General features: G+C 35.4%; 1 protein-coding gene across 1 annotated transcript; it reads left to right on the top strand.

Annotated features, from left to right (window-relative positions):
• Nucleotides 1-389: 389 nt before the first annotated feature.
• Nucleotides 390-6,842, top strand: LOC131670151 (histone-lysine N-methyltransferase, H3 lysine-79 specific-like). Its single transcript, XM_058945538.1, has 8 exons — nt 390-444; nt 794-1,022; nt 1,794-1,936; nt 2,012-2,094; nt 2,160-2,198; nt 5,470-5,668; nt 5,785-6,098; nt 6,210-6,842. The coding sequence occupies exons 1-8, from the start codon at nt 390-392 to the stop codon at nt 6,840-6,842; spliced, it is 1,695 nt and encodes a 564-aa protein (XP_058801521.1).
• Nucleotides 6,843-10,391: the final 3,549 nt, after the last annotated feature.

Genomic DNA, 10,391 nt, shown 5'->3' with positions numbered 1-10,391 from the left:
TTAGGTACAACCGCGGGGAAAAAAAAGTTGTTTACACTCAAGCACTACGTGGGTAGTAAAACTTTAAATGTAATTTTAGAAATGTCCCATGAAAAATTTTATGTTAAAACCTATGATTTACTAATATGATTAAGCACAGTGCAATTTTTTGATATGATACTAAGAATAAAATCACTCACACTAACAGTTGTTGAACTTGTGGAATCATTAGAACTTTCACTTTCTGAATTGCTTGCCCTAAGCTTGTTGATATAGCGATACCGCGATGCCCGCGAATAGCTTACAAAAGTACGCCCTTCATTCATGATGGGAATATAGAAAATTCACCCTGCAAAATATTTAGTTTATTACTGTATTATTCATTCTATTAATTATAATTTATGCCTGAAATGAATACTTACCAGTTCGTGGAAGCTATCATGTGTAGTTACGACACATCGCAAGGTTATTAAGGCTATAAAAACATTCAAAAAAAAGGCATCGATGATTTCATGTCGTAGTTCGAATGTTAACCTTTCGTTTACATAACCGCAGAAAATTTCTGCAACCGATATACGTATTGGTTCTATGGTCTAATACTAGAGACGTGAGTACGATTCCAATAACACACATTAAAAAAAATTGTAACGGAGTAACTGCAAAGTGGGGTGATTCTTATTACCCGGTAAAAGTAATACGTGTCAATAGTAAGTACCTTAAAACCTACCAAAGTTTTTGTATGTTTGATTTTTTAACGAATCCTATGCACTTCTTCAAACTATACGTTATCTAATAATTAATTTTTAATAAATAGGTAGCAAAGAGTGGCTCGATTCATTGCACGTGTCAAAAGAAGGCATTATCTTAGACAATAGTGAGATAAGGAACTGCAACAAAATGTCGCGGCCTTCGGCGAAAAAAACTAATCGCTTGGAGAACAAAAGGTTGAACGAACTAAATAAGAAGGCGTCAAGAGCACAGGGATACAAGGTTTTGGAAAAACGATCAATTTTTTCAGAAGATGATGACAGTGAAAATGAAAGGTAAGACTCAACACTTTAAAAAAGCTTTCATTGCGATACTCATTATACCATACGGCGCATGTTTGTTCATACACGAATTTGTACTTGTATATGAGCTGCAGTATCTTAAGAAAAAATTGCGTATCGTGAAATTTTAAAACTCGTCCGCGTTAAATATTTCGTAATTGACCATTCTGTAAATTGAAAGCTTGATCATACAAGCGCGTCAAACCTGTTCACAGATTTTAATTAGCTTAAGGGGGTGCCATACCTCTGTTTTACTGACTTTTTTTTTGACGTATTTTCTCCAAAAGTACTAACGGTGCAAGTAAAGACATTCACAAAAGTTTCATTTTTAAAAAAGAGAGCGGAAGTACGGTCATCTTGTTGGTGAAGTTTGAAAAAAAAATATCCAACAAGAAAATCTGATTAATAATTTGTTCCGATCAAAAAAAGCGTTGCCGCACCGCGTTGCTATGCGTGATCTACAAACTGTATGAACATTTCATTGATAAACAATGCTTACGACGACCAGCTGATCGATCGATGCCTAGTCGTCTCCAATAATCATGCCTATTTCTTATTCAATAATCAAGATGACGATTTTTCTCTCTTCTTCAAAAATGAAACTTTTGTGAAAGTCCCCACTTGCGCCGTTAAGTACTTTTGGAGAAAATACGCCCCAATAAAAAGTCGGTAAAACAGAGGTGTGGCACCCCCTTAAACATAATAATGTAAAAGTTGATTTACTATTTAGGTACACAATAATAATTATGTCGTTTATTAATGTAGGAAAGATGAATTAGACCTGGAAGAGAGTGATGGAAGAAATTATTCTGAGCCGGATGACAATGTCGTCATGACGCACGAGGGCAACGAAAATGAGAATAAGAAGGGCGCAGAGCGAAATTGTATATGTTCACAGTTTCCAAATAGTGAGCAAATAAAATTAATTTAAAAGATTTAAATTTTCAACCACTTAAAATAATCCTTTTTTTTTATTGTTATAGTTACCGAAGAAGATATACGAAAATTGCAAATGATATTGGACCTTGCTAAAGCCATAAACCCAGAAGTCTTAAAAGACCTTGATGTAAGTCACTATTATTAGATTGAAAAAATTTCAAAATTTTTTTATTGCTCATATTTGTTTTGCAGAACATTAATAAAAAAGCTGGTTTCACCAAAAATCGAGAGGTAAGATACGACTTTCGAAGATGTCTGAATAGTGCATTCAATTTTATAATATAAATTGTATAATTTAGATTCCAATAGTAGAGGGCTCCAAGTGAAAATTACCCGAATGGAAACTTAGCGTTTACAGAACTTCGTACAAAAAAAATCCTAAAGAAAAGGTTCGTCGTTTACTAGTTGATCTTATTGGAATCGATATGCTGAAAAAATCATCTACAAAGGGGGAAAATAACAGGGAACCCATCCCCGAAAATATTTTTGAAGGTGTTCAAAGTAAAAATTAAATTATATAACTTATATAGATATCTATAGATACACAAACGAATGGACAACATTTGCTCTACGCACTTACTTCTTATAAGTGTCGTAATGCTAAAATATAAAAATAGAACGATAAATTTATCGTTTCGTATATTTTCTTCTACATTACAGTATTTATTAAAGTGTAATGTGGTACATTACAAGGCCTTTCCTGAGTGTTGCATTATTTGCAACACCTTAGAAAGGCCATCCCCGTCCCTTGCCGCCCCGCAACCGGTCGTTTAAAATAAAGTTAAACACGCCCTATACCGAACAATTATTCTTTTCCATGTCCGAACGACCACGCCGGAGATATGGGTGAAACAAACTTGCCCAACGCGATCCGACGGACGCTCAAAGAGCAGACAAAAAAAAAGGAGCGCACCACAGAAAAAGAGAGCGCACGCACACACTCACTCATATACACTCCCGACCACGTGTTGCCGACCGGCAAAAGAAATGCAAAACTTGACTGGGAAATGCAACGGAAATGCATGTTGATGACACATGCAGATCCGTTACACTCCCAGGCACCAACACTAACACTCCCGAGGCACTGACACTCCTGGGGCGAGCAGAAAATCGCCGATGAAGTGGCAGCCGGCAATCAGCTATGTCGGGCTGCCGAACACCATCAGCGACATCCTGAGCGCCACACACACAAATATCAGCAACCACACACACCAACACCCGGAGGAACATCACAGAACCGACACGGGAGCGCCCCAGGGGGCGCTCCAACAACCGGCACAAGGACACGAAGCGTACGCGCGAGAAACTGAGCGGCCATCTTGAAGCGCTGATATAGACTGAGAGCGAGCGAGCGAGACAGACTGAGACAGAGCGAGCGAGACAGAGCGAGCGAAGCAGACTAAACAAGAGCGAGCGAGACAGACTGAGACAGAGCGAGCGAGACAGAGCGAGCGAAAAAGACGAAACAAGAGCGAGCGAGACAGACTATTTAAAATAATAGATAGAATCATATGCAAATGCGAAGATGAGGGCGCTACGAATGAAACGGCGTATATTATATACGTATCTCCGATAATAAAATTAAAATATTAAATTGGAAAATAATGAGCGTGGAACAAATATCGAATTGTAAAATTCGCACGCGACCGACACCCCTATTATGATAGCGAGCGACAACTACCCCCTTTAGATTTAAATAATAATTTAACTGACCGAATTTGAACCTCTGACAAAATTCGCTAGTGACGTCACGACCAATAGGCAAATTAGAATAAAATTTGATTTCCGTCCGGATAGACGAATAGATAAGAGTAGGTGTAGATCTTTTCCGACAATTAATGATAGTTACCTTAGTGGGGGGGTGAGAGAGAGTATATAACGACGAAAGTAGGAGAGTTAAGGAGGGCGCTGTATTATTCTAATTTACATACGGACCAATGATAAAAATTCGGAGGGCGCTACCGATATCCGAATTAGCATACCGACCAATAATAACATTTCTTCTCGGAAAGAGGAGAAGAGAAACGATCTTTGACCGCGAGAAGCCGATTCTCGTCCATTTTTCCACTGGATATCCGCAAGGAAGGAGCCTCTCTATCAGCTAATCGTTGTCAGATTATTAGCGCTAGACGCCTCAGATATCTTTGTCAATTTGTTTGCTAATACCGCAAGGAGAAAATTGTAAGTAGGCAAAGTGCCACTTATTTATTTAATCGCGGAGTGCGGGTTAGATTAGTTAACTTATTTAGTTCAATGCCGTAGGTCGTCGCGACGCGTGGATCCGTCGACGCCGGTGCCTACCGGATCGTGCCGACCTGTCCGCCATTCCGTAAATATAAATTGAGTGTTCGGTTACGAGAGAAAATGGCGACTTAGTATTCGCGCTGACCTTTCGTCAACTTTTGTTAAGTGTTCGGTTACGAGAGAAAATTGCGACTTAGTATTCGCGCTGACCTTTCGTCAACTTTTATTAAGTGTTCGTTTTACGGAAGAAAATTGCAATCTAGTATTCGCGTTGACCTTTCGTTGATTATTTATTACGAATATAGGTTTAACCGAATCAAAGTGTCTTAATTAATTAGTTGTACTGACCTTTCCGCCATTTCGCAAACCGAATTTGAGCGTTAGGTCTTACAAAAAGAAAATTGCGATTTAGTATTCGCGCTGACCTTTCCGCCATTTTATGAACCGAGTGTGAGCGGTAAGATCGGACAAGGGAAATTCGCGACTGAGTTATTTGCGCTGACCCTCTCTCTTTATTAACCGAGGACCGACCGGAAAATCATTAACGTCCGATTAAATTGTACCTTTAAGGATTAATGAAAATTCAGAATTTTACCGACCATATTCATTCCGACCTCGTATGTGAGAAATTTTTAATGCATCAATAAAGTGATTAATTATCTTTATATCTATATATAAAATTTACTTGATAACCAACCTCTATTGCATGCTAGCGATTTTCAGCCGCGAGCGGTTACATACGGGTTTCACTAATTCGCTATATTTTCGGGTCACTCGTTAGGTAATATACGCGCCATTTCGAACGTCCTCACGACCTGATTTAAGGAGTCATCACCTGAGTTGCTGGCGTACCCTAATTAAGGAGGAAAATAGCCACGAGAGTTGGACACCAAGGCCTGAAGCTAGGATACCACGCGTATTCCCCCCATCTGCCCACTCTGCGCAGTCGCCGTTAGGCAGACCGGGATACGCACAACCCGACTGGCCTTACCCCCGACGATCGCCGTAATCAGCCGACGGTCTGGCGCCCTAAATAATCGGGGGTAGAGCCAAACAGGCCTTGTGGCGGAAGAACTCGGAGCGCGGTCAACACCCCCGAAATTCCCTGCCACAAAAGGTGAATTTATAAAGAAAATATTATTAGTTCGTTTGATATTCACTGATATCTACGATATAGTAGAGCTTTAATAGAAGACTAAATAATTATATTTCCATTTGAATCCATATAGGCTTTGTAAACTTGAACACAAAACCTCAGTTTAGGCTTACTTACGAACAATATACTGCAGTCATCACATCCAAGTGCGCAACTTTGAGAAATCCAAAAGGCAAAAAAGGAACCAATATTTGTATGGCCAACAGCAATTCTACGGTTAAATCTTCCAGGCGAAGTTTGTCGCAAAAAACAAAGTTTCACTCGAATCAAACTAATAGTAGCTTCAAGAATATGACAGAAGGTGATTTACGAACAATGGAAGAGATTTGAAATAAAAATACTAAAGGTAAAATGTTAAAATGTAATGAACTAATATATAACAATGAGTGTAAATAAACATTTTATATACTGGCAAAGGAAGTAACAGCAGTAAAAGTAAAAATTATGAGGAAGAAATAGTAGTGAGCAGTAGAGAAGACATTTCGAGTGATCAAAATACCGAAATAGCAGATGAACAGCAAGGTTCTAGTGTGAAAGAGAAATCCGAGGTGCGAAAACGAGAAGGCGACAAGAATAAGCAGTTTAATCAGAAGAGCAAACCTGGTGAAAAGAGGCAATATGAGGGAGATCAACAAAGTCTACTGAGAAACGAAAAAGCGAATGAAAGCAAAGAAACTGATGGAAATGAAGGGCACGCAAAGGAAAAGCATCTCAGAAAAAATCGCGAATCTGTGATAGAGAAACAACGAAAAAGTAATGAAGAGCACGAAGAGAGAGAGAGAGATAATGAGAGTGGATAGTCGGCTGAGAGTAAGCGGGATGCAAAGAAACGGTACAACAAGGAAGAGCATCGTAAAAAGAACAGCAAACATGAGATCAAGCACCAGCAGGCTGGTAAATCCTGCCAGAATGAAGAGAGAAAGCAAGACAAGGAGAGAGTTAGACATACAAGCGAGAGAAAAGAGCCGTATGATAAGGAACGATACATGAACGAAAATTATCGCAGAAAAAGCAGTGAACCAATATTTGAGAAACAGCGAGATGGTGTAAATGAGGTGAATAAAGAAAGAAGGCAAAACAGAGAAAAAAGCCTCGAGAAGGTCGGACAGAAGAGCGAAAGAAAAGAATCTGATGGAACGGAACGACATGAGAAAGAACAACATGGCAAGAAAGATACCGAACTGCTAGTTGAGAGTCGAAGATCTGATGGAAAAGGGCTGTATGAGGAAAAGAAGATAGATAGAAAAAAAAGTGAAGGGTCAGACGGGAAAATAGGAGCAAAAGAATACCGGAAAAATCGGGATGAAGTCAAAAGTAAGAGTGATGATAAAAAGAAAAGACACGAGGAAGAGCAACAACGTAGAAAGAAAAGCAAATGCGACCAAAAAGGAGAAAAATCAGTTGAAAAGGAATATCGCGAAGAAGTACGAAGTGACCAGGGCAAACAAGGCACAAGAGAAAGAAAGAAACGTTAATGGGGAGATGAGTGGGAATACGAAAATAGAACAGAACACCATAAAAAATATAAGAAACATTCATGATTATCAAGACAAAAATATTTAATTATTAAATTGATTGTGAAATTACAAAATTCGAATATATTAAATCTTAAAAACATAACCACACTGTTCGATATTTAATTGTTGATCGAATAATCTATTTCGTTAAAATCCTATCAGCTAGAGATACGGATGGTGTACCTTCAAAAGTTACATAGAGTTTAGCCAAACACACAAATAAAATATTGTAAAAAACGGTCAATTGAAATTAAGTTCGTCGTATGTTTTGCCAAACTTACGACAATGACGAAAAAATCGAATCAAATTGCGGGTTTCGAGTTTTGATAAAGTTCTGCCAAACTTCATATTCCGATTGAAAATAAAAAATAATTAGCTAATGTTTGGGCAAACTTTATCCCAAACTAGATATATGATGTTAAATGTTTTATACTACGTTTGTATAACGTTTGGTTGAACTTTGTGAATGCAATCTTAAAATTCATTTTGTTCCAAGTTTTTACAAACATCGCCCAAAGTCGGTTAAAAAAATATTAAAAAAATGTATCAATGGCTACAGTTAGTAAAAAATTTTGCCAAACTTGACACAAACATAGCCAATAAACCAGTAAGTTTGGCATCGTCTCAATTTTTAAGTTTTCCTAAACTTCAGCCAACGTAAGTTTGGCAAAAGTTTTTGAAAACTTTTCATTTTTTTACGCGGGAATGTAAAATTATGTGAAATTTGAATTTTAATAATTCTTTAAATAGTTTCATATAAAGTTTATGATGTTCTTCAATAATACTTTCGAGGCGTTTTAATAAAGCATCAGTTGCAACTAGAGTATTTATCAAAGTACACATTTCTCTTAATAATGAATATAAATACCACGCTTTATCAGTTTTAGGTAGCAAATAACCTACCAAAATACCAAAGTATTCTATTAAAAATCTCATTTCGTTTGCAGAACAAACTAATATTTTATTTTTAAATCAACTCAATGGTATTTCTGGTAATATGTTACGATCTTGTCAACAAGTCTTATTCAAACAAGATATTTTAGAATTAATTATGTCTAATGTAAAATATTTTTTGACATTGATAAAGTAATCTAAAATTCTGGGCGTGACATATCGACAAATTCCTTCGTATACATCATGCATGATATCGACACAACTATTATCCGTCAACCGAAAGTATGGTATTTTATTAAAAATGCATATTTCTTCAATTCCTGTACTTTGAGAAAGAGAATCCTTTTCGTAATTTTCTTTTTTTCTCAAAAGCAAAGGATTTGGTTTTGTTTGCTTTTGTCTGATCTTTTTATCTGCAGTACAAATTCTGCAACAGTTATTTAACAAAAACGATTTTGAAAAGCCTAGTATTGAATACACACCTAAATTATCACTAACTACTTGGAAAATTACGAAACGAATTTTCTTATTTTCTATGGATAAACTTTCATTTACTAAATTAATTAATTCGTCGATGCAACTTCGAAAAACTGGTTCGTTACCTAAATTTTTATGATTTAAATATTTATGCAATTGTAGTAAAAATATATTTTTCAGCTGACTGGAATATTGATTAGGAATACCTAAAATAATATTATAAACCGCTCCAATTTTCCGGAGAACTTTACATAAGCCGATAATATTATTTATTTCAAAATTGTCATTGTATATTATGAGCGGAATAACAATTTCATCTGTAAAGGAAATCAGTATTTTCTTATATAATGCTCCTGTAAATAGAGAATCAAATGTTTTACTTTGTTTACATTTTTCTATATTCGATACAATGGAATTGAGTACACCGGGCAAACGCAAGAAAATTGTTAATACACTTTTAATAGGAACTATTTGTATGTCATCATGTATTAGCCTGTTTTTAAACTGTTCTTTAATTGCTCGGGACTTTAGATAAGTTCTTATAGGAATAGACTTTGGCATAATCAAAGGTCCTTGACCGATATAATATTTGAATACAAGATATTCTGTATGAAATTTATTGAAAACAGTTCGTATTAAGGAGAGCTTCAAGGGGAGTTCTGGAATTACTTTGTATTTATTTTCTATATATTTAATTGAACCTTTATAAAATTTTGAAAATGAACGAATTATATCTAAAATGTTTTTTGTATTATATCGGGTATTGCAAAATATTTGGCTACTAACAAAGCAAATTCTCTAGAAATGACGTCAGATAATTCTTCAAGTGTTAAAACTGGCTGTGGTAAGCTTTTCATAAAGAGATTGAGATCTTCATTTATTAGATTAAAATCGAGCGTAGTACTCGGTTCCGTTGAATATTCAACATCATCTGCTTCTAGTATTTCCCAATAACTAACTAAAGATTTTTTAATATTGCTGTGGACCCGAGTCGTGTGTTTTATGTAAGCATACACATTGCAAAACTTTTAATTACAATCAAAATGCGAACACTAAACTTTAGAACTCATCATTATTTTATGCTTCGTTTTTATATGAGCCAACAAATCTGATTCTTTTTTTATTTTCTCACAAAATGGGGATAAAATCATATTATCAAACAAATGTAATAAATAAGGCACAAAACTAACTGTTAAAAATAATTTAAATTTGTAGTGAATATTACTGCTTGTATACTATATTACGAGATTGAATATAATACAATCTGTCTATAATCTTTATTTTCAGTAGTTGACATTGCAATATTGAAATATTGATTTGAATTTTTATATGTAATATTGTCAACTTCATCAATACCTTCCATTTCAGATTGCTTCCGTCTAGCTTTTATCCATAAAAACAATCTTTGTGCATCTGTAACGGCACATACAAAGTTAGCTGGTTTATTGTAATGATATGTACATATTGTTTCTAATGGATAAGGTAATGCGCTCATTGGTAGACATCTCATCTCGCTTTCAAGTTCTAAAATTTTTCTAAAAAAGGAAAAAAATTTTTAATTAATAATGATTTTAATTTCTAACAAAAAAAATAAAAATACTTACTTTTCAGGTAAAGCTTTTTGTAACCATTGTTTCTTTTTTAATCCTTTTACATAAATATTTCTAGAATTATTTAAATGATTGTTTAGTACACGTACTAAATTTTTATATGGAATAAGATCGGATCTCTATAATAAACTATGAGGACACGTTTCTAAGAAATGATTCACTTTTCGACACTTGAAAGGAAGTTGAAACCAATGATATGGTGGTTCGAAGAAAAACACAGTTGGAACAGTATCTACATCTAATGGTAGATATGCGAGTTCTTTACAAACAAAATTCTCGTTTAAACTTTGAAAGCCTTGAAAATCTATTACGAAATCCATTTGAAAAGATGCTGAAGTTAATGTGAACTCTACTAGTTCCTAAAACCGTTATAAGAGTAGAGGCACGTGTTTGTTCTATATAAAACCTATACCTCACTATTCGAAAGTAGAGGGCGCCATAGTCACTAGACCTCACCATTCGAAAGTATAGGGCGTCATAGTCACTGTATACTCGTAGTATGATTATAGGTAGTTTATTATTATTA

The sequence above is a fragment of the Phymastichus coffea genome, unplaced genomic scaffold, assembly GCF_024137745.1.
Source record: "Phymastichus coffea isolate CEN01 unplaced genomic scaffold, Cenicafe_Pcof_1.1 PCOF00102, whole genome shotgun sequence".
NCBI lineage: Eukaryota > Metazoa > Arthropoda > Insecta > Hymenoptera > Eulophidae > Phymastichus > Phymastichus coffea.
This window is presented reverse-complemented; position numbering and strand designations above follow the sequence as displayed.